The 25825-nt window shown below is 35.0% G+C and overlaps 1 protein-coding gene and 1 non-coding gene across 3 annotated transcripts in view; both read left to right on the forward strand.

Moving 5' to 3' along the window:
• The window catches only part of LOC144976695 (splicing factor 3B subunit 3-like), a 47684-nt gene extending 22134 nt beyond the window's left edge, over window positions 1–25550 (forward strand). For both annotated transcript variants that reach the window (XM_078921041.1, XM_078921042.1), the window contains exons 17-27: window positions 1882–2004; window positions 3020–3174; window positions 4108–4282; window positions 4719–5045; window positions 7481–7645; window positions 8196–8408; window positions 9707–9805; window positions 10034–10177; window positions 22157–22261; window positions 23639–23737; window positions 24704–25550. In XM_078921041.1, the coding sequence (XP_078777167.1) occupies window positions 1882–2004; window positions 3020–3174; window positions 4108–4282; window positions 4719–5045; window positions 7481–7645; window positions 8196–8408; window positions 9707–9805; window positions 10034–10177; window positions 22157–22261; window positions 23639–23737; window positions 24704–24748 (1650 nt within the window). In that variant the 3' untranslated portion in view covers window positions 24749–25550. The remainder of the gene's footprint in view (window positions 1–1881; window positions 2005–3019; window positions 3175–4107; window positions 4283–4718; window positions 5046–7480; window positions 7646–8195; window positions 8409–9706; window positions 9806–10033; window positions 10178–22156; window positions 22262–23638; window positions 23738–24703) is intronic.
• On the forward strand, window positions 10508–10568 carry LOC144977703 (small nucleolar RNA SNORD18). Its single transcript, XR_013646388.1, has one exon. It is a non-coding gene; the product is annotated as a small nucleolar RNA SNORD18 (small nucleolar RNA).
• Window positions 25551–25825: the final 275 nt, after the last annotated feature.

Raw genomic sequence — 25825 nt, forward strand, 5'->3', positions numbered from 1 at the left:
TTATATTATATCATTTGACTAGAGCAATGCCAAGTTTTGATATCATCATCATCATCATTATTATTATTATTATTCTGTCATCTGCATTTTTTGCCAAATTGGGACCTAAAATTTGCCAAAATTTGCCAAAAAATCCCCCAAAATTTGCCAAAAAGACCAAAATTTGCCAAAAAATTTGCGGAGGAAAACTAAGCGTTTCAGTAAAAATTAACACGCGATACAGAAAAAAATTATATAAAAGACAATTTATTACATTTAAGGACTTGAGAAATGAAATGACTGTGGTTAGCTTTGTTACAAAGATTTTAAAGGATCATTATCCGTAGAGAGTAGCTTCCCTTGGTTTAGGCCCAGGCAAAGCTGCAACATTTCTCAAGTTTCGCACTTTTTTTTTTTCCGTTGTTTTGTTTCCGCTTTTTTTTCCCCCAAAATTTGCACGCGATTTGCCAATTTTCCCAAAATTTGCCACGATTTGCCAATTTTGAGAAATTTTCCAAAATTTGCGGATCGCCCTAATATTTGCGGCCGCAAAAAATGCAGATGACAGATTATTATTATTATTATTATTATTATTATTATTATTATTATTATTATTATTATTATTATTATTATTATTATTATTATTATTATTATTATTATTATCACCCTGTACAATCAGTTTTTGTCAGTGGAAATGATGTTTATCCGTGTTTCACCTGAATCATGTTGATTACAAATTGATCTCTGATCCACAATAAGATTCTATGCTTCTTTACGTTTTATCTATGGCCTGAATTGACACTTCAAACAGGGAATATCTGTCAAAACTATGTATGTTGCTGTCAGCCTGTATTTTAAAAATTATATTATATCATTTGACTAGAGTGCCAAGTTTTGATATCATTATCATCATTATTATTATTATTATTATTATTATTATCACCCTGTACAATCAGTTTTTGTAGTGGAAATGATGTTTATCCGTGTTTCACCTGAATCATGTTGATTACAAATTGATCTCTGATCCACAATACGATCTTATGCTTCTTTATGTCTTACCCATGGCCTGAACTGATGCTTCCAAAATGGAAATCAACAGGGAATATCTGTCAAATTATGTATGTTGAATGTCAGCTGGATGTTGTTTATTTATTTTTGGATTATTATATCAATTGACTTGAGCAGTGCCAAGTTTTGATGTTTTTATCACTGTCGTCTTGTCGTCTTCTTCATCATCATTATCATTATCCTGGGTGGGGTTCCTACCTCCCATAGTGGGCAGGGAGGTACTTATTGTGTCTTCTATCCCCCTATATCTGTTTTCCAACTTTCATTCTGTCTTTGTCTTGGAATGAGATTGCTTGGTTTTGTCCCAGCCCTGGTTGGGGTCCTGGCTGGGAGGGAAACAGTCAAATGCATAGTTATTGTTTTGGGAGATGATATTTTTTTCCTTGTAAATTATCTCTCTGTTATGTATTATTATATTTGTTTAATTTATAATGTAAGCATTTGAGTGTATTCCTCTTAGTGGGGGCTGTGCTTGTGTCCGGATGAGACTTATTGGTGATCTCAAACTAAGTACATTGATGGTGTGCTCTTGGAATCTACATCTGATCCCTATTTGTTCCCAGTTCCCCTGTGTCTTACTTTTTCTTGGGTGATGTAATTGTAATTCTAGAACTTTTTACTATCCCATTTTCTTCCTTTTTACTGGCGCTGATATAACCTAAATGTGTTGCAGAGCAATTTTAAGTGGAAATGATGTTTATCCGTGTTTCACCTGAATCATGTTGATTACAAATTGATCTCTGATCCACGATCAAATCCTATGCTTCATATCTCGACTGCATGTCTTACCCATGACCTGTTACTTACTTCTTGTTTTGTTGTATGGGATACCAGAACGGTGTGTTGTTGAGGACTGTGTTGGATACAGTGACAGGGGATTTATCGGACACCAGGACCAGATATTTGGGATCCAGGGCTGTCAAACTATTTAGGATTTCCATGCAGGGATCGGAGGCTGTAAGTATTACTTTGTATCACATGTAAATGTTGTTGCTCGAAGCTCGAAGAAATAAATAACAATGTGAAATTGGATGTAAGCTTCAATTTAATATATGAAAACCATGACATGACGAAAACAGGTAAAACGGATGTTTCGGGTTTCCCCTTCATCAACAAAACAATGCATGAAACACTACAGACGAATGAGATAGTGTGGTAGTGGTGTTGTTATTTATTTATATCACATGGTGTATTGGGGCTGGTTTTGTCAAATTTATTTTGTTTTCCCGTTTGAATAATAAAAAAAAAAACTACCTAAAAACAGCACAACTCTTCCATTTACTCCCTTACAGTTCTGCCATTTATACCAATCAATCTGAATTTTCTGCTTTTTTTTTTTTGGTGAGTGCATCTTTGTGGTCCGGTGGTACGACACTTGGGTTATGACCTATTGGTCTTTGAATCGAGTCATGCTCTAGTCTAGGCTATGAGTAATTGGAAACTGCTCCTCATATATGTCTTCTCGCTGTACACGGATGTAAAATGAGTGGCTGCGTGGGGTCTTTTGACTTACCCTAGTGAGCAGGAGGCCACTTACAGTGTCTTCTATCCCCCTATATGTTTTCTGAGTTGCTTTCTGTCTGTATAGGAATGGGATTACTTAGTTTTTCTGTGGCCCTTGCCAGAGTCCATGGCTCAGAGGGAAATAATCAAAGATATAGTGTTAAGTTTTGGGAAGTGAAATTTTATAAATCATCTTTTTGTTATGTACTGATTGTTGAATATTTTTTGTTTTGAACACATCTTCTAAACATTAAGTGTATTCCTCTTAATGGGATCTTGTGCTGGTGTCTGGAAAAAAAGCATGGTAGATTTTTAGTCATAAAATCCAACATTCCCTTTGTTAAGTTATACCATTTTTTTCTTCTTCTAAATTTAAAATGCTATACTTGATTTTTACGTATCTCATGATTCAGATGTTGCCCATGATTGTGAATAGTTAATGTAATTGTTGTGTTATCTTTCCAACCAGGTATTGGCAATGTCCAGTCGTACATGGTTGAGTTACACATACCAGAGTCGATTTCATCTTACTCCTTTGTCATACGAGTCGCTGGAATATGCCTCAGGATTTGCTTCAGAACAATGTCCAGAGGGGATTGTGGCCATTTCAACCAACACTCTCAGGTATGGATTATTTTCTACACACAGTACATGATATATGGCACAAGGGTGCTACGTATTTAAAGTTTTAGGAATTCTTGAAATTGAAAGATTTAACAGAAAGATAATTTGAATTTTTAATGTTTTTGACTGTAATTGGAAAAAAGTTTGTGCAAATTTGTGACTCACAATTGGATGAGTCACATTCTGAAAATTGAACTTCATTTGACGACGGTTCGAATGAAAAAAAAATATTGAAACATGCATAATTTATGGAACTTTACTAATTCTTCTTTATAAATAAAATAGGTTTCATTGAAATTTTATTATTTATACCTAACTGTCAATTTTCAGTATCTAGATTACTGTCGTATTACAAGATTAATCTTTTAAATAGATTTTATTGGTTTGCGGTGGCTGCTATTTGATAACTCCCCCCTCCCCTTCACCCCAAAAATAAATGTATCTGACCAGCAACAGGGAGTTCTCAGCAAAAAGTTCATGAAATTTAAGTTGGCTCAAGTGGCATCCCTGACAGGACTTGCAATTTTTTCCTAATATTTATTTGGTTATAGTTGCAAACCTAGCTACTTTCATCAAGAAATAAGTTACTATGGTGCAGCTTAAAAAAATATGGGCTTCTATTCTGCAATAGTTTTTGTCTTTTGTTGAAACTGTCAAGATTTAATTTCAGGTTGAAGTATGTAGAGATGTTACTTTTTCTTCATACAGCTCTTGACTCAGAAATCATATTCATATGGAAATGAATTTCTATTTCATAGAGTACAAGTCTGATGTAAAACGGAATAAATTCTGTGGAAATAATGACAATGATGACATCATTCTTTCCATTTTGAATTATAATTTTTTTGACAGAGATGATTAATTTTGTTATTCTGAAATAATAATAGTTTGAGAATGATTGAACCATTCATATCGGAAACATTTTCTTCTCAGAATTTTGGCCTTAGAGAAACTTGGTGCTGTCTTCAATCAAGTGGCTTGGCCGTTGCAGTATACACCTCGCAAATTTGTCATTCACCCAGAGTCTAACAATCTCATCATCATAGAAACAGATCACAATTCTTATACAGAGGAGACCAAACAACTACGGAAACAACATATGGCTGAGGTATGGTTGGCTGTTGCTGTCTTTGATCAAACAAAAGTATATCATTTATAGATATCCTCTGGATAATTGAATGGCTCACTGGTAATTTATTTGCCTTTGGAGTGGGAAGTCTTTTCTTCTTAACATTTTTTTTATCAGGCTTTATTCTGTCTGATACAAAGTTATTACAATAACTGCAACTGAAATAAAAGTCATATTTGTTGAAATGGCCATAAAATTGTTTTATTGTTGGAACTTTCGGCCATATTGAAGTGTGGCCCCCTCCCCCCTTTCCCTTAAAATGGAATAAACATTCTTATTGAATTGTTATAAATTATACTCATAGGGGGTTTAAATTGTATCAAGAATACATGTCTGCATCAAATTTTTAAATTATATGTTTTTTTTTTTTTTGGACAAAAAATTTCACAAATATTTCTATGTATATTTGTCATAGGAATTGATAGAAGCTGCTGATGAGGATGAGCGGGAGCTGGCTGCTGAAATGGCTGCCCAGTTTTTAAATGAGGAAGGTCCCGAAACCGTGTTTGGAGCCGCCAAGGCAGGCCTTGGAATGTGGGCTTCTGTGCTACGCATCATCAATCCTATCACAGGGGAAAATGTGGAAAAAGTTGCCCTTGACCAGAATGAGGCCGCTTACAGTATTGCATTGGTCAAGTTTGCCAACCGACCGGATACGGACAGTTTTCTCATTGTGGGGATTGCCAAGGACATGGTGCTAAATCCAAAATCAGTGGCTGGTGGGGAACTGTGGACCTTTCAGGTTTGTTTATGGTCAACCAATGACTTTTTGTATACATTTTTAGAGATCAACATTCCTTCCCGTAAGATTGCTCAAGGGTTGTGGCATAGATTTTGGCACTCAGTAAATTTCTTTCTTTTTACATAATACTTGCCCTCAAATGTGCATGATGTATTATTCGGTCATAAGCATTGCTTAAAAGAAAAAAATAGAAAATAAAACAATGGGTGTTTGTCACATTTCATGGCATTTGTACACTGGTATTTTTGTTGTTTTTTGTCTTTTGAAATACAATTTTGTTTATTATATCAAGTTTACTTTCTTTTCTATTTTCTTTACTCCATTTGTAATAAATTTATTCTTTTTATATAAAAAAAAAAGAGAAGTCCTGTCAGTGATGAGAAACCCGCAGCGCATTGAGTTCCGTGAAACCAATCAATTCAGCTTACCTCCTGAGACAAGACCATAGGAATAAAGTCTTTTTTGACATTTTTTCTTTTTTTTCTTTTTATCATTACGTTGGGATTATATTTTTTTAACGTGAAAATAATAGAATATCGATAAGAATCGGTAGTGAGCTCGAAGGGAATGGAATCTGAGTTTGCATTAGACATATATATATGTGTATGTTTTCATTGTAACCATTTAGTGTTTTTCTCTTGGCTGAAATCCTTTGTCTTTGGTTGGAATTCATTGCTTGTGGAATCTACTCTATCCTATCACTTCCTTTGAACTGATGCTGAAATTATCTTATACTGATGCATGCACGCAAAGTCCTAAAAACAAAGAAAACATTTGTGTTTGTGTGATGACTACATCCCGTTGGTATTGATAAAAAATATTTTCAGATTGGTCATGATCTGTATGGCCACATGTGTTGTTGGAGTTTTAGTTTTTTACTTTTAGACTGTATGCATTTGTGACTGCCATGTGTAGACGGTCAGAACTATAGAGTTGTTGAATTTTTCTCCACTTTGTCCTGTCCATTGGATGATGACAATTTCCCCGTGTTTCTGGAATATTTTGATGACTCCATTATTGTCTGACATTGGGCTTTTTATTAAGTCATACAGCCTGAAATTGTAGACTGTAAAATTATTCAACAATTATTATCACAGTTCTAAAAACAAAAAGAACAACAGCAAAATATCTAATGGGGAATGATTTGAACTCATCAACAAAAACATACCCCCCCCCCCCCCCCCCCCCCCCCCCCCCCCCGACTAAATAAGGAAAGAGGAGACACTTGTGTTGATAAAATATAGAGTCAATTAGACTTTATATTCATTCACCGATGGTGTATTATCCAATTTTCACCATATTATCTGTAGAATCAAAGAAAACGCCTTTTCAAGTTTTCATCTCTTTGCCAGACGTTTTTTTTTTTTTTTTTTTTTACAAGATCTGTGTCTCAATGGGCTGGTCATAAGTCGTTTATTCCAATTATTTATTTTTAAAAAATTAATTTAAGCCTACTTGATAGTTTTGCTTTCTTATGTATTTGTAGATTATTGTAAAGGAATATCATCCATTGAGCAAACAAAATGAAATATTCATTCCAGTATCTTTAGATTGTTATGAATGGCATTTATTATCATAAGGACAGTAGATTGTTATGAATGGCATTTATTATCATAAGGACAGTAGATTGTTATGAATGGCATTTATTATCATAAGGACAGTAGATTGTTATGAATGGCATTTATTATCATAAGGACAGTAGATTGTTATGAATGGCATTTATTATCATAAGGACAGTAGATTGTTATGAATGGCATTTATTATCATAAGGACAGTAGATTGTTATGAATGGCATTTATTATCATAAGGACAGTAGATTGTTATGAATGGCATTTATTATCATAAGGACAGTAGATTGTTATGAATGGCATTTATTATCATAAGGACAGTAGATTGTTATGAATGGCATTTATTATCATAAGGACAGTAGATTGTTATGAATGGCATTTATTATCATAAGGACAGTAGATTGTTATGAATGGCATTTATTATCATAAGGACAGTAGATTGTTATGAATGGCATTTATTATCATAAGGACAGTAGATTGTTATGAATGGCATTTATTATCATAAGGACAGTAGATTGTTATGAATGCATTTATTATCATAAGGACAGTAGATTGTTATGAATGGCATTTATTATCATAAGGACAGTAGATTGTTATGAATGGCATTTATTATCATAAGGACAGTAGATTGTTATGAATGGCATTTATTATCATAAGGACAGTAGATTGTTATGAATGGCATTTATTATCATAAGGACAGTAGATTGTTATGAATGGCATTTATTATCATAGGACAGTAGATTGTTATGAATGGCATTTATTATCATAAGGACAGTAGATTGTTATGAATGGCATTTATTATCATAGGACAGTGCTGACTCCTGCCACTTCTACAACTTGATGGTTACCCATTGATAATAATTACAGGTGACAGAGGGAGGTAACAAATTAGAGTTGCTCCACAAGACTCCAGTTGAGGATGTCCCTGGTGCTATAACGCCATTCCAAGGGAGAGTTCTCATTGGGGTGGGAAAATTCCTGAGGATCTACGACTTGGGCAAAAAGAAATTGTTGAGGAAATGTGAAAATAAGGTGGGTTTCCTTGGCTATATCATCCCTTTGCAGAAGCCTGTTAGGGTAAAAATATGGAGTGCAGGCCAAATTTAAGATAAAAATCATGAGAATATTTACACTGTATGGTGCACTGTCAAAAAGAGTAGCGGGAAAACACATAATGAATCTCTCTGTTATGTTATGTCTGCTTTGCACTGTATCATTTATGTACAAAATTTCTAGATAACACCTTTATTTATAGATAAAATATAACTTATCCACCATTTGTAATTTTCATTTACAATTTTTTTAATACTTCACAATCACCTATCCACTGTTTGTTAATGTCATTCACATTTTTCCCCCTCTTACAAATAATTCTATCAGACGAATGATATTTATATAGATAACAGTTACCTATCCATTATTTGTAAATTTCAGTAACACTGTTTCTTTCTAAGAAAAATAAAGATTTATTTCAGTGCTTCTCAAAGCACGTATGTTGAAGTCCATGATGGCTTTGATTGTTGATAGATTAAAGTTTTGTCTTACCATATTCCTAATTTTCATGTCTTTTTTTTTACCACAGCACATTCCAAACATGGTGGTAACCATCCATGCCTTGGGTAATCGAGTGGTGGTGGGAGACGTTCAAGAGAGTTTTCACTTCCTGCGTTACAAACGTCCAGAAAATCAGTTGATTGTATTCTGTGATGACACCAATCCCCGATGGGTGACAAGCTCTTGCTTCTTGGATTACAACACAGTAGTCGGGGCTGACAAGTTTGGAAATATCGCTGTGGTGAGTGGATGAATGATTGGTATATCTCTGTTAAAGTTAAGGATAATGCACAGACCTCACACATTTTTTCCCCCTGTCCTCTTTATTGTTAGGTCATAAACTCTATTTTGAGGATTGCTCTGTATTTGACTAGTGGAAATATAAGATGGATTGGAGAACGCTGTTTCTGAATATCAATACTGGTTGCTGCCATTAAAGAAGAAAAAGTAGTCCTTCAGAGACATTAGGCCCATGGAGCCGGAGTTTATCGTGGTTTCCATAGCGTGAAACGAAAAATAACAATTGCTTGCTACCCTTAAGATAGGATGATAGTCTTTTGCACAGAACTTTCCACCAGATTTAACAGACCCAGCTACCCAATCCATGCTGGGTGGACAGGGGGGTCAGAAAAAAATCTCGACTGCACCTGAGATCAATCTCCTTCCCTTTGATTATGAAGTGAGTGCTCTACCAACTGAGCTATCGGGATCCCCCTATTCAAGAAAGTAATACAATATTATTCCAAGCCAGGTTTGATACATTTAGCATTTGCTGTTGTTTTTCTCTTGTAAAGATATATGCCTGATAATCAAATTGAGTGGAGGTGAGTTTTCTGTTGTGAAGACGTATGCCTGAAAGAGAAAATTATATAAATCAGGACGGATTGCTGTGGTTGCAGTGTTGTTTTGTATATTTTAGACTGACATTTTCTGGAAAAGTAACATGAGTTTGTCAGTTTTGAAGGACAAATGAGCTATCTTGCATTCTAAAAAGATTTAGACAAAGTTACATAGACTCCATTTTTTATCCTATAAGACCGCTTGTACTAAAAGATAATATATTTTAAAGAATGTATACAGGAATCTTTTTAGAATGCAGGACAGCTTATGTTCTTCAAAACTGAGTTCCTTTCCAGACAATATCGGTCTAAAATATGCCATCAGGACATTTGAGAAAGTTGATCCAGAAAGCCTAACTGGAAACTAAGTGCAGTTAGTTGATTTCACACATTATCATAAGCAACAAGTGTCGCATACTATCATATCAGCAAAAAAGTATATACACAGTGCCTTGTTTGTAATGAAGGATTTCACAGACTATCATTTAGATGTTAGAATCATAATTTATCCCCAAAAAAGTAGTTTTATAAAATGCAAAATATATAGCATAAAATATATATTTTATATATCATTAAAGTGATTAAGTGTCACTTAAAATGATATGTGAAATGAACAAGTTGTATGGGTTTCTTGTTGGACCTGAGTGATACATGAAATTGTCCGGGATGTAGACATTTAGAAAGTTGTTGTCCTCCGCAGATTCGCCTTCCGTCAGAAGTGAGTGATGACGTGGACGAAGATCCAACAGGGAACAAGGCATTGTGGGACAGAGGTGTTCTCAATGGAGCTTCCCAGAAGGTAAGTGTCTTGTCGTTGTCCTGTAGCTGTTATAGTAGTGTGATGAATGTAGGACCTGAGGAGATGATGGCTTTTTCCATGTTTCACCTGATGTTTCAATGTGATTACACCCTTCACTATCTGATCCTCAACAAGTAACTAAAGTATTTATTGATGGTGGTTATAGTGGTGATATTGGTAGTTGGTTGTAGTTGACATTTATTTTGATTATCTTCTTGAATTTTTCAGGCTGATGTGATCAGTAACTTCCACCTAGGTGAAGTGGTGACATCCTTACAGAAAGCCACCCTGATTCCTGGAGGATCTGAGTCCTTGGTGTATACCACTCTGTCTGGTAGTGTGGGGATGTTGGTGCCATTCACTTCTCATGAGGTATGTAGAAGGAAATTGGCACGAGTGCAAGATGAATGTTAGAATGAAATATTGTTGATTCACGGCCAGAGTCCACACTATTAGAAAGAAAAATGGAAGAAAGAATGAATACTCCAAAAATCCCTTTACTAGTTTTTTTTCTTCTCATGCACTTTTAACCTGTTGTGTCATTCACGAACATTTTTCATATTGGGATCAAACGAGAGAGTGTGTGGAAATAATAGGATGAATCAAGGGACTTGATTTTTGTTTTCTTTTGAAGTAATTATTAATGATGTGATGGTCTGAAGTTGATCAACAATGGGGTAGAGAATTTTGGATGTATTTCACAAAGTATGATGACAACTTGGTCCGTGTTTCTGACCCTAAGATGATTCCAAGTTCTGACTTTGTACTTCATTCTCTTTTCATTTACAAATGTGAGATATATTCAGAAAATAAAAGGATTATTGATCAAGCGAAGGATAAATATATAAGGATGATATATAAGGTAGAAACACCTGCCTCTTGGACAGTCCCATTTTTAAGTCAGGCATTACAATTGTTTCATTTGGGAAAAAAAAAGTTTTAGTTTGCCGTAATCAACAAAGACAAAATAAAGTGGATGTTTTGGGTTTCCCTTTTATCAACAATGTGAATAAATCATGAATTTGACGCATATAACAAGTGTAACATTGTCATGGTCTCAAGTGAGTAAAGAGCTACTCGACTATGCATAAAGATATATGTAGAATGAGGCCCCAGAATTTACTAGTTACTATAAATGAAAAACAATTAACGATTTGTTTACAATGAAATAAAAATAATGATGAAATTTAATTAAAAGAGATAAACAGTGATCGTGGCAGTTACAAATAGAGATATGAATATTTTACGTAACTTATGATAATATGTCAGGTTCGTAAGTTTACGTTTCCAGGCAGTTGATGGGCTTGGATGATCTATTCCTCTGATAATAGGATTGGACTCGTAAAATTCCACTTCCAGGCAATTGGTAAGGGGTTATAGTGTAGTACAGCGGGCTTGGGTTTGATCCTTGAAGATTATACAATCAAAGTTAAAAGCTCCGGCGTCTTAATGGTGTAGATATAATATCTACAAAGTCCCAAAAGATAAAAATCTTACAATATATATATAGGAATAGAGTGACTGGCCGTCCGGCATAGATTGTGGAGAGAGAGTGAGTGTCGAATGTTAGACCTATCAGCTTTTATAATAAGTGGCTACGTGACAGAATGTAGAACGAAAAGTATTCACTAATTAGAAATTAATTCGAGGGAAGGCTATAAAAGGAAAGACGATCTAATATTAGAAGGTAAAGTTTATCTAAACCTACCGAAATATAACTGGAGTGAGATGAATTCAGTTCTTAATAAAATAAAATTTAATAAGATAATTGTGAACAATCTTTACTGTGACACCCCCCACCCACGTTTAAAATATACTCTTTAACCATTATGGGAAAGATAGATTTTACAAACGGAAGTAAATTTACTATCATGATACTCTAGCATTAATCCATTGTTATGATTTGTGCTACAATTAAATTATTTATTAACTAGACATGGAAATGTTTATATTAACGTAGGTATATGAATGGGTGACAATAACAATGAAAGATTGTGATTACAAATCATTGTGATGAACAACATAATGGCAATGTGATTACAAATCATTGTGATAAACAATATGATGGCAATGTGATTACAAATCATTGTGATAAACAATAATGATGGCAATGAAGCATGATTAAAGTCGATGATATGAAGGTAATTTACTAAATGAAATGAATGAAAATGTAAATGAAATATTGACATTTCAATTATTAATCATAAATGAGTGAAAATTCATAACAATAATAGATAAAGAGAAGATTTCCCAAATCATGAATGGGTATGGTATATATATCCAAACAATACTCAATGTTACATTAAGTTGGGTCATCATGTTTACAAATAAAATTATCGAAATTGTGCGTTCTGATTTGGCATAGTTTGCGAGGTAACTAACAGTATGCATGGGAGGTTAAGTTATACCCTTCTCACGTGTTTATACTAATCGAGAAAGTAGGTCGGCGTGAATATTTTCACAGCCTGGTATGTGAGAGATACTGAAAGTGTAATTTTGCAAAAATAGACTCCACCTTAGTACTCTACTATTATTCATTTTGTTATTTCTTATGTACGTGAGTGGTTTATGGTCCGTTTCGACCACAAACTCTTTTAGCAGTAGATATCTGCTGAATGTCTTTAAAGCAAAGACGATGGCCAGTCCTTCACGCTCTATTACAGAGTATCGTGATTCTCTGTCCAATAATTTTCTGCTTGCATATAAGCAAGGCATTAGAGTTCCCTCATGTTCCTGTAATAGTACACCTGCGATGCCCTTATCAGACGCGTCAGTTCTTACAACAAATTCTTTTGACATGTCGAGTAATTTAAGAATTGGTTCTGAACAGAGTAATGCCTTTAATTGGTTAAAGCTATTCTGACACGCTTCTGTCCAAACAATTTTGTTCGGTGACCCATTCTTTGTCAGATTTGTTAGCGGTGTCGCAATGTGCGCGAAGTTGTAAATGTATTTCCTGTAAAAATTTAGGAGCCCAAGTACTTTGCGTACTTCTTTTTTTGTCTTAGGTGGTTGCAATTGTGCGATTTTTGTTTGTTTTTCTGTCTCGGGTGTCTGTGTCCCATGACCAATGGTATGATTAATCCTGCATTTGAAGCTTCGATATTAGTAAACATAGGTTGCGACACTGTGTCTCTATCAAAATATTTTTTTAGCATATTTGCATGGAATGTCTTTGTGTTGTTGATTTTAATCTCGTAATTAACATTAGATTTTACTGCTGTTATTTTGAATGGTCCTTTCCATGTAGCTAAAAGTTTACTCGAGTCATCGGGTAAGAGTATTAGTACTTTGTCACCAATCTCAAATTTTCTTGATTTGCTTTTGCGATCAGAGTATTCCTTGTATTTCTCTGCTTTTTTAGTGACGGATTCCTGTGCTAGCTTACATGTATCCTCTATTCTGTCTTTCAGGTTTCTTACATATTCGTAAGCAAACATAATTTCGTTATTGTCCTCCTCATTCCCTTTACAAATGTCGGCTACTATATTGATCGGGCCGCGAGGTGATCGTCCATACATCAACTCAAATGGGGAGTAGCCTGTAGATTCTTGGGGTATTTCTCTATATGCAAATAGGATTGCTGGTAAGTATCTGTCCCAATCATCTGGTTTTTCTGCTGACACTTTTCTTAACATATTCTTTAGAGTGCCATTAAATCTTTCACAAAGACCATTTGCTTGGGGGTGGTAGGGAGTTGTGAATGAGTGTTGGATTCCCATGAGTTTCATGGTTTCATGCATAATATGTGATGTGAATTGGGGTCCATTGTCCGACAGTATCTCATTTGGTATGCCTATTCTAGTAAAAATTGTCATCAATGCTTCAGCTATGTGATCCGATGTAGTTGATTTCAATGCTATCGCTTCTGGCCACCTGGTTGCGTAATCGACTAGTGTTAGTATGTGTGTATGGTTTCTATCTGATTTTGTTAAAGGGCCTATAATGTCAATTGCAACTTTTTGAAAAACTTTTTCAATAACTGGGGTTGTCTCTAATGGCAATCTCGGTATTCTGCCTTTTGCGACTCTTCTTTGGCATGTGTCACACGATTTCACATATTCTCGGACGTCTTTAGTAATTCCAGGCCATGTGAAATTCTCGGATATTCTCTTCAATGTGGAAGAGCTCCCAAGATGTCCAGAAGTTATTGAATCGTGCGCTATTCCAAGGATTTTGTTTCTGTAAATACTCGGCGTGACCAGTTGTTTAGCTATTTTGTTTCTTTTCCTATGTAACCTGAACAGAATATCTTTTTCAATGATGTATTCAACTTTTGATTTCGTCCCTTTGTTTGCGATATTGAAATATGATGTTAAAGTCGGGTCCTTTTTCTGTTCTTCAATGAACGTGTTCCTGTCAAATTGTTGTGGTTCAAGAGAAATAGTCATTGGCTTCTCTGTTGTCTTAGTCATCTTTCTTGTTTCTGCTAGACAAGCTGTTTCTTGGGTTAATGACCATTCTTTTACATCTGTTGGGTTGTCTTTAAGACCTTTTATATTGCCAACAATAACATCAGCGACGGGGTTGGGAAGTATACAGCATTCCACTATTCCTGTATAGTATGGGGTTTCTATGTACACATTAGCTGTTTCAAAGGTTTCGACTGTGCCACTGAATGTGATGCATTGTACCGTTTTTCCAGTTTTGTCTTCGTCATTGATCAAAGATGCTTTTATTCCTACTGTACTGCATCCTGTGTCTCTCAATATTTTGCAATCAGTTCCATTAGCTTTGCCTTCACAAAAAAATAGCGATCCTGATTTGTGAGTTTGTGTTAAAAGTGACATACCTTTCACGCAATACACATTTATATTTTCTCCTGACATTACTCGTGTCTGATTGTTTACACCTGTTTGGAGTGATGCATTTGCAGTTTCTTTTGGATATCCCACGATTTTGTAACATTTGTCTGCTGTGTGGCCTTTCATTCCACAATATTGACATTTAATTATAGGTTTGTTGGTTTTCTTATACTCAGTATTATTGTCAGTGCTATTTCTTGTTTTGTTTTGATAGGGTCGGCTATGGTCTCTATTGAACTGTTTGTTCCATGGTTTGTTACTATGATCCTCCTGTTTCACTTGCGTGTTCCGAGTGATTGATCGGCTCGTTCTATTTGAGTACTGAACTTTAGGTGTACCTGGACTCTGAGCAGCGGCAGCGTAGTATGGTTCCTTCAATGTTCTGCTAAGGGGTGTCAATGGATGTGCGCTGTTAAAGTTTTCTGCGTAGATTTTTAATTTGTCCAAGTTTTCTGGCTTTCTCTCTTTAAAGAATGCGACTAAATCTGGGTTGCAAGCTTGATAGATTCGATTCTTCAGCGTGAGATAGTAAAGGCCTGCAAAGTCGTCTTGTTTTAGGTTTGCCAACTCAAGCCACCGATTTAGAAATTGAGTAATTCGGTTCACGAATGTATTAAAGTCTTCTCCACTTTCCGGTTTTGCAGTGTGAAACCTTTCCTGGTAACCATCTTCCGTTAATCTAAATCTTTTTAGTAGAGCGTCTTTAATTTTTCCATAGTCATCTGCATCTTCAGTTGTTAAGGTATAGAAAACTTTTAGCGGTTCTCCAGATAAGCAGTTAATCAAGGCTGTGGCCCATTTGCTTTCTGGCCAACGATAACCTTTAGCCTGAACTTCGAATCGGTGTAAGAAGGATTCTAAACAGTCTGATCGTTCATCGTATGTTGGCATGCGTGGAAGTTTCACGAAAAATTCATCACTATTATTATGTTTTTTTTCATGACCGGTTTTTGTTTTTTCAATTTCCAGCATCATTTGGGTCCTTTTGGTTTCTTCTTCTGCTAATGCTATTTGTCTTTTTAGTTCCCTTTCTTGGACTCTTTCTTCTCGTTCTTCTCTACGTATTCTTTCTTCGTGTTCTTTTTCTTCTCTACGAATTCTTTCTTCATTTTCTTCTCTACGAATTCTTTCTTCATTTTCTTCTCTACGAATTCTTTCTTCATTTTCTTCTCTACGAATTCTTTCTTCATGTTCTTTTTCTTCTTTTACTTTCTCTTCGCACCATGAAAATATTCTTTCCTGGGGTATTTCTAAGTCCTTTGCGAGACTTAAGTATCTTTTATATGCTTCCATGTTGCAATAAATTAGTTACGATATTTTATATATATTATATTGACAGGATACTGTTACTGACTGTTTTATTTATTTACACTTACTGGAATGAACTGTTCTATTTTTAGAAATCTCTCTCTCTTATTTCAACTTATTATGTATGTTGAATTTGATGCCTTTTATCGTTATATCTTATAAAGCAATGTGTCAATACAATGCGGAGTTATTATGACTTGTGTCAATAACAATGTGTCAATCGCGTGTACTCTAAACTATGTTACTACGAAAAATGTATCACCAATGTGTGTGACTCGTCGTTAGTTTGTGTACAATTATTCGCAATGACGCTAATATACTAGAGTGTGATAACAATAATAGGATGCCAAAATAATCCCAAGTTATCTATCACTAAATATAACACGACGGCTAGTAGACTCCTTTTATTATTATTTAGTTTTTAAAGACTCACTTTTCAGAACATAATATATAAGTGGTTTTCGGTAACAGTAATATGCCAAAAATGCATTTAAAACAAATCACTATGCAAAACAAATCACGATGTCTATAGTTACTATGTGATGCCCAACTCATGTAAAAGAGAATAATGGATATATTTACCAACTCAGTTCGTGGCTGGGACCTCTCTCTTGTTCAATGGTTGTTCAACAATTGTAATTAGGCATTGAAGAGTGTTTAACAGTGATGTCTGAAATACAAAACAATAAAATATCGTAAGATTTACAATAGTTACAAAATGTGTTCACAACACTGAGTGATTGGATGACAGGTGAATGAATCGTTATGGAATGTAAACATATTGAAAACAATTCATGAATAAGGCAAACAACAAAATGAAATGAGTGATGTAATAACAAAGTGGACAAGGAATGAATGAATGAATGAAAAACTGAGTGAATAGATGAATGAATGAATGGATAATGTATGAATGAAAGAATGAAGGGAGGAATAAATGTATGAATGAATGGATAAATGAGTGAATAAACGAATGAATGGATGAATGAATGAATGAATGAATGAATAAATGAATGAACAATGAATGAATGAATAATTTATAAATGAATAAATGAATGAAGGAATGAATCAATAAAATGCTATTCAATTTGAATGAAAGAATGAATGGATAAATTGCTATTCCATTTAAATGAAGAAATGAAAAAGAAAAAAAAATTAATCCTGTAAATAGGGAGTTCAATTAAAATATGATCAAGTGAGGCAATTAAGAGTTTTATAATTTAAACTTTAAAGTTAGATGAAATAGATATAAGTAACTAAATAAATTCAATTCTTTATATGTGTCCCCTCCAAAATGTCATGGTCTCAAGTGAGTAAAGAGCTACTCGACTATGCATAAAGATATATGTAGAATGAGGCCCCAGAATTTACTAGTTACTATAAATGAAAAACAATTAACGATTTGTTTACAATGAAATAAAAATAATGATGAAATTTAATTAAAAGAGATAAACAGTGATCGTGGCAGTTACAAATAGAGATATGAATATTTTACGTAACTTATGATAATATGTCAGGTTCGTAAGTTTACGTTTCCAGGCAGTTGATGGGCTTGGATGATCTATTCCTCTGATAATAGGATTGGACTCGTAAAATTCCACTTCCAGGCAATTGGTAAGGGGTTATAGTGTAGTACAGCGGGCTTGGGTTTGATCCTTGAAGATTATACAATCAAAGTTAAAAGCTCCGGCGTCTTAATGGTGTAGATATAATATCTACAAAGTCCCAAAAGATAAAAATCTTACAATATATATATAGGAATAGAGTGACTGGCCGTCCGGCATAGATTGTGGAGAGAAAGTGAGTGTCGAATGTTAGACCTATCAGCTTTTATAATAAGTGGCTACGTGACAGAATGTAGAACGAAAAGTATTCACTAATTAGAAATTAATTCGAGGGAAGGCTATAAAAGGAAAGACGATCTAATATTAGAAGGTAAAGTTTATCTAAGCCTACCGAAATATAACTGGAGTGAGATGAATTCAGTTCTTAATAAAATAAAATTTAATAAGATAATTGTGAACAATCTTTACTGTGACAAACATGATAGAAACAGGTGATGGACAAGTGGTTGAGACTGGTTGTAAACATTCATATATTCGACTTTATGATCATTTCAAGCTTTAAGAGGCAACATTTCTATTTCACCAATTCTTCTTTGTAAATAATTTAAAGGGCTGGAAGTGGGTGGTTGGATGGGAGCATCACCCTTGAATCATATACCTATGATGTTCACATGGGTGTACGATCCGATAGTGATGTCGTTGGATGGGAGCATCACCCTTGAATCATATACCTGTGATGTTCACATGGGTGTACGATCCGATAGTGATGTCGTTGGATGGGAGCATCACCCTTGAATCATATACCTATGATGTTCACATGGTGTGTACGATCCGATAGTGATGTCGTTGGATGGGAGCATCACCCTTGAATCATATACCTATGATGTTCACATGGGTGTACGATCCGATAGTGATGTCGTTGGATGGGAGCATCACCCTTGAATCATATCCCTATGATGTTCACATGGGTGTACGATCCGATAGTGATGTCGTTGGATGGGAGCATCACCCTTGAATCATATCCCTATGATGTTCACATGGGTGTACGATCCGATAGTGATGTCGTTGGATGGGAGCATCACCCTTGAATTATATACCTATGATGTTCACATGGGTGTACGATCCGATAGTGATGTCGTTGGATGGGAGCATCACCCTTGAATCATATACCTATGATGTTCACATGGGTGTACGATCCGATAGTGATGTCGTTGGATGGGAGCATCACCCTTGAATCATATACCTATGATGTTCACATGGGTGTACGATCCGATAGTGATGTCGTTGGATGGGAGCATCACCCTTGAATCATATCCCTATGATGTTCACATGGGTGTACGATCCGATAGTGATGTCGTTTCTTCTTCTCTTTACTAGCCTATCCTGCTTCTTTGGTTTGGGATTGTATTTTTGACAGGGGATATTTTTTTTCCTGTAAATCTTCTGCCTGTTTGTTCTTGGTTATTTGTAATTTAGCTTATGATATCTTTAGGTTATGATTTTGATTTACATTTGTACTATTTTTGTTAGATTGCTTGTTTTTTTTTGTTTCAGCGGTCTCTCATATAACCTCAATTGTGTTGGAAGAGACCTAAAGCAACAAACAAACAAAAAAAAAAAAAGGGCTGGAAAAATTCATTTCAGTCCACCTGAGCCCACCAAACTTTCCATTCAGACTGAAATTGCTCATTTAGATATAAAATTCTGTTCAAAGTAAGCAGATATGACATTAATTTGGGTTTGCACATTCCAAAAAGGATGAATAATGTATTTTATGTATAAGAACAGGTTTTGATTTGCCCCAAGAATATTCCGGTCCTTTTGGCCTCCTCTAGCCTAGTCATCCTGGAAGATTTGACATTGACGACGAGTAAATTTGCTTTTATATTCTTTACCTTAAGCTTCTTAAGATGAAATTGTATGTTAAATTGCTTTATTGTGGAGTGGGAGAAGTCACTCAGTTGTTGGATGGCAAGTCAGGACTAAGTTGATTTCAATATATATTGGAATACAAATTATGTATGATGTGAGAATTGGACATGACTATGCAGCTTTATTGTATTAGATGCTGTCCTAGTGTCTGAGGTTAGCCTCTTTTTAAAAAATCAACAATGGAAACAATACACGTTTTAACTGGATAATGCCTAATGGTTGATGGGTTAAAATAACAAACTTTGTTGCTTTTGAGATGTTGCAAAACATGTCTGTCTTGAAAATTTGTGATATGGCTTTCACACATAGTGACAAGCCATTCATTAGGTATGGAAAAATAAATAAAATTTAAAAACAAAACCCTCTGATTTAGTATGCAGTACCTCAACTTTCATGTCTTTGTTAACATCCTGTGTGCATTTTAGCATATAGTTTATTTCAAAGGAGTTTAATGATAGTGATGTCTTGCGTTTTTATAAGATGTGTCCAATGTTAAAATAAATTTTTGCTGTCTGTAAGAACTTTATTTAACTCAATAAATGCATCATAAGTAATAAATATACAAGAAAATTATTTACGTCATTGTTGTGCATGCTTGGATGATCTGTTTTTGCTCTGAAAAGTATGCCACTATGATTTCATATAATTTTATTGTTTAAAGTAGCTGTATTCAGAATGTGGTGCGTTATTCAACACCAGTTTGTGTATGTTTGTGTATTATGATGGCAATGAATGATGACAATTTCCCCGTGTTTCTGGATTGCTTTGATGATGCTCTATTGTCTGACATTGCTTAACCCTTTCCTTACCAACTGCAGGAAAGTCAGCACAATGTTATGATTCAGTGAACATTTTTCTTTTTCAGATTTGTTGTGTAAAGCACGAAATTTGAAGAAAAATCTTTGTCATAGCTCTAAGAATTTAATGCTGTTTTGTAAAACTTGTTTTGCTGCACAGGATTATGTATAGTGTGTCCTTATAGCTTTTGAATGTAAGGAAAATGATTTTTGTGTTGGTTATATGTATGACATTTGGAGAAAAATCCTGAAAATGGCTGTTAAGAGGAGAGAAAGTTAATGTCCTGTCTTGGTGTCTGTGGCAAGCCTTTTCTTTTAATCAACATTGGAAACAATACATGTCTTAAATGGATTATGTCTTATTGTTTAATGAAAACCAAACATTTTTGCTTTTGAGATTTTGCAGATGTTACCATCTTGAAAATTTGGAATATGGCTTTCATATTATTATATTGTTTAAAGTGGTTTTATCCGGGTTGTGGTGGGTTAAGCAACACCAATTTGTGGGAGTGATACTGATACTTATGATGGCAATGAATGATGACAATTTCCCCGTGTTTCTGGATTGCTCTGATGATGCTCTATTGTCTGACATTGCTTAATGTGCTGTCTTGGTATCGAGGCAAGCCTTTTCTGTCAATAAACATTTGAAACAATGCTGTCTAGATTGGATTTTGTCTTATGTCTGATGTATGTAAATAAAACTTTGTTGCTTTTTAGATTTTGCAAAAGATGTTACCATCTTGAAAATTTGGAATATGGCTTTCATTGGTTGTATCCAGAATGTGATGGGTTAAGCAACACCAATTTGTGTTACTTATGATGGCAATGAATGATGACAATTTCCCCGTGTTTCTGGAATATCTTGATGATGCTCTATTATCTGACATTGCCCAAGTTTTTATTTTAACCTGAACTCATATCTTATCCTTATTACTAGGGAGGAGGCAATATTTGTCTTGATTGGTGTTTAGAGTTGTACCAGTGTTACTACTTGGGATTGTGAAAACTAATCTTTTAATTGATTGGAGACATTTTTATTTGAAATATAATCAGTTTCATCTTATAAATTGATCACTGGCAGACGTTGGGTTGAGAGTCTATCTTCTTCTTCTAGGTTCCATGCCTGGTCCAGGCTTCGGATACTGCATGAATTATCTCTCTCCATTCCTCCCTGTCTCTTGCTTTTTCAAACAGCTCTTGGATTGTTAGGTTGGTGAAGCCCTTCAGTTGGTCTATGAGTGTTTTTCTTTGTCTCCCCCGGGCGCGTTTACCAGGTATTTTTCCACAACTTGCCAGGTATTCATTCTTATCTTTCCTTACTATGTGTCCGAAAAAGGATAGTTGTCGATCCACTATTAAGGGCATTAGTTTCCTTTGTTGGTATGTTTGTTTTAGCACTTCTTCATTCGTTTTGTGTGCAGTATACGATATTCTCTGCATCCTTCTCAAGCACCACATTTCAAAAGCTTCAATGTTCTTTTGTGTTTCTGCATTTGTAGTCCAGCTTTCGCATCCGTATAACAAGATTGGCCACACGTAGCACTTCAAGACTCGGAATCTAATCCCGAACGACATCTGTTTGTTTTTCAAAATGTTTCCCAGGTCCATGAAGGCCTGTTTGGCTTGAGTTATTCTTGCTCGTATGTCTCGGTTACATCTTCCATCTGTTGTCACTATTGAACCTAGGTATTTAAAACTTTCTACGTTGGTAAGTTGCTCGCCGTGAATCGTTATATTGCAGGTGTTGTTGTTTTCGGGGTTTTTCTGTATTACCATGCATTCCGTTTTGGTGATATTCACTTCCATTCCCTTGGCTTCACTATCTACTACCACTTTGTCAACATTCTTTTGAAGTTGGATTTCTGATGTTGAGAGTCTATATTTTTGCCTATTGTGTATGATAATCTCCTAATGCATTATATATTTTTCTTTTGTTTGCTATAGGATCAAGACTTCTTCCAACATTTGGAGATGTACATGAGACAGGAATATCCCTCATTGTGTGGCAGAGACCATCTGGGCTACAGGTCTTACTATTTCCCTGTCAAGGTGAGAGAAGTCTATAAGAAAGGAAACGACATAGTTGTTATAGCTTTTGTGATTTAATGATGATCAGGTTCACAAGGAGGAGTAAAACATTGTAATCATTGAACACTATTTAAGAGAATGCATTTCGTTCACTTTCTAGTTCTCTGATTCTAGATTGATGGTGAAATATGTCTTCATTATCAATTAAGACTGGGGATTTAAGATTGAGATTTGTGAAATGATTTTTCAGAGAAACTGATAAATCCTAATAAATCTTGTCAGTCTTTAAGCAATCGTATCATAGTTGTTTGGATAATACTTATTCTGGACTGAGCCAGTGTCAAATGGATATAACCTTCCTATTAGAGGATAATCATAAAGAAGAGCCAATATGAAGTTGCTCTTAAATTCATATAAATGGAAAATCAAACAAATTTGTTTACAAGTTGCGAATTACACATGTGCATTATTGTTATTTAGATGTCAAGGACTGAATCAAAACTTTCATTTTTTTCTCTCTTCCGCTTCAATTTCACCCAAAGGTTTATTGATGCAGTGATTAAAGATAAAGTGAAATACAAAGTATAATAAGCAGAGAAAATAAAATCGTTTTCATTTGATATTTTATTTCAACGACCAACCCCCCCCCCCCCCCAAATAAAAAAAAATCAACTTAACAAACAGGGTTCTTTCTGAAATGAACCTCTTTATTTATAGTCTAACATTTTCGTATTAATCTCAATTGGAAAAGAGACCATCATGCTGACTAAAGATTTTTAATCAAACGAGGTTTTCAACAAAGAGCTTTTTTTTTATATAGATTATTTCAAAATCATAAATCTCTCTCCAACATCATTAAGAGTAATAGTGGTGATTTGAAGGTCGTAACAATACAAGAAATACGATTCAATAGTCGTAACGTCACTTCCTTCCTAATGACGCATGGTAACTTAGTAACACTGGCTCTAAACTATCGGAACAATGGCGGACGCCCGTATGAAATATTTCTCCGGCGAGCATAAATACGTTTCTAGAGAAAAAAAACCCATTAATTTGATCATGTTTTGACTTTTACACATTCTGATCAAAAGGCATATGAAAAGGGAATGAAACGTTCTAGCCAGCATGAAGATTAAAAAGTAATGCTTTTCTTTGTTTAGAACCAAGATGGCCGCCGTTGCCCGGCTGCGTGACATCAGACTACTGAATCCAATTGTTTCATCTGTGCTTGATTTATTATTAAACAAAAAAAAAAAAAAAAAAAAATTAGCAATAATAATCCACTTATAATATTCATAGAGGAATATTTAAATTAGTGATGCTCTGTAGTTAATTAAGTTGTTTTTGTCATGTCTACTGCAGTTAAATTAGTTGTTTTTGTCTTGTCACTTCTGACAGAATGTGATAGATGGTGATCTGTGTGAGATGTTCAACTCCATGGATACATCCAAACAGAAATCAATCGCTGTTGAACTGGAGGATAGAAATGCCAATGAGGTGAGTATTTGTCGTTATCATGCTCCACTACGTACACACCTTGCACTGTTACCAATTGAATCTGACAAACTTGGGAGCAAGATTAAATCTTAAAAGGTGTGTATGAAACAGTGCCAGGCAATACAGAAACAAACAAAAATCAGTCCGCCTTGACTGGGAATCAAACCTCAGACCTCCTGATTACCTGACAAGCTACCATTACACCATAAAGGCTACCCAATAATTGGGACGATTTAATGTTAATATTATTCAAACATATCTTGTAAACATTTGTGTCTATTCCCCTTAGTGGGATCCTGGGCTGATGTCTAGATGAGACTTTTAGGTAATCTCAAACTAGAACATTACATTGATGTTATGCTCTTGGAATCTACATCTGCTCCCTATTTGAACCAATTCCCCTTTGTCTTACTTGTTCTTGGTTGCTTTCATTGTACTTCTTTAATTTATTTCTGCTAACCTATTTTCTTCCATTTTACTAACGCTATTACCTAAATGTAGTCACAAGCACTATAAAATTCTTAAAAATAAAACAAAGCTCAGATCTTTATTACCTGTCAGACGTGCTACCATTACAGAGGCTCCTACCTTTCTGCTTTACTTAATCATTTCGCTAAATTTGTCTCTTCCGACATTCTGCATTCCGCCTTTCAATAGAGGGAATTTTTAAAAATCTCGTTTTTAAAAGAAATAACTTTTTAAAAAATGTGGGTTATGGTCTATTTTGTCATCATTCTCTATAGTCAATCAATACACATTTTATAGTGTGTGCAGTTAAGGTCATAATATTATAGTCTAAGGGGTCAATGACCCCGAAGTGTTATTGCTATGTTGTCTCCAATGTGTGAGGTCAATGACCTGGAGTATTATTATGTTGGCTCCAGTATGTGAGTACTGACCCTAGGCCTGATTTAAATTAGCTTATGTTATATGTAACAAAACATTTTTTATTTTATCTGTTGACAGGTTTCCAAGAAACTGGAAGATATCCGGACAAGATATGCATTTTAATTGTGTTCACTCGATGAATGTTATTTATATAGTATACATACAGACTGGTTATGTCCTTTGCAATATGGCATCTTACAATTGGTAGTGATGAGTGTGTTTGTATGAATGTGATGTAGTAGATATGTTTGTGTGCATGTGTGGGTTTTGGGTTTTGTGTCTATGTATTGCTGGTTGTATTTGAAAGAATTTTATTTTGCATTATATTTTCATAAACCTCCCGCCAGCCAAACTTTTTTACATATGAACAGACAGAAAGAGAAAGGGAAAATGAAGAGCAGATGTGAATAGACGAGTAAATGTGAAACAGTTGTGGCATAGACTTCAAACTGAAATGTAAAATAAGGGATGACAGTGGAGTGGTCATGTAACGTCATGGGTCATGTTGGTTGGTCTTGTCAATTGCAATTTTGTTTTCATGTCATATTCATCATCATCATCATCTATTGTTGGAGAAGGTACACCATCATCGTTATCATTATTGTCAGCATCATCTATTGTTGGAGACGGTACACCATCATCGTTATCATTATTGTCAGCATCATCTATTGTTGGAGAAGGTACACCATCATCGTTATCATTATTGTCAGCATCATCTATTGTTGGAGACGGTACACCATCATCGTTATCATTATTGTCAGCAGCATCATTTATTGGTGACGGTACACCATCATCGTTATCATTATTGTCAGCATCATCTATTGTTGGAGTTATCCAATTTGTTACATTATGGTCTATATCATTCCTGTTATTGTAAATATCAAGATGTCATGACAGTGTAAATAAATTTACTTTGTACAGATTATCCCTTTTTTTCTTCACCTTTTTAATTTTTAAATTGAGCTTTTATATATCTACTAAACGTGCTCAAACCGCTTTACACGGTGTCCCTGGCCAACAGCAACATTTAAATTTAGGACGGGACATGACGCCTGTTAGGCGATATTACTAAATTTTTTTTCGGACAGAAACGCTGTTGAACAGCCAGGTAGGTACTCATTTTACACTTCGAGTACGGCGAGAGAATGTGAATGTGAGTAAAGAGCCTTTTCCAAGGACGAGCGAGGCTCGAACCCACGA

The sequence above is a fragment of the Berghia stephanieae genome, chromosome 7 (assembly GCF_034508935.2).
Source record: "Berghia stephanieae isolate SIO BIC M18660-M18661 chromosome 7, UCSD_Bste_1.3, whole genome shotgun sequence".
In the NCBI taxonomy this organism is placed as follows: domain Eukaryota; kingdom Metazoa; phylum Mollusca; class Gastropoda; order Nudibranchia; family Aeolidiidae; genus Berghia; species Berghia stephanieae.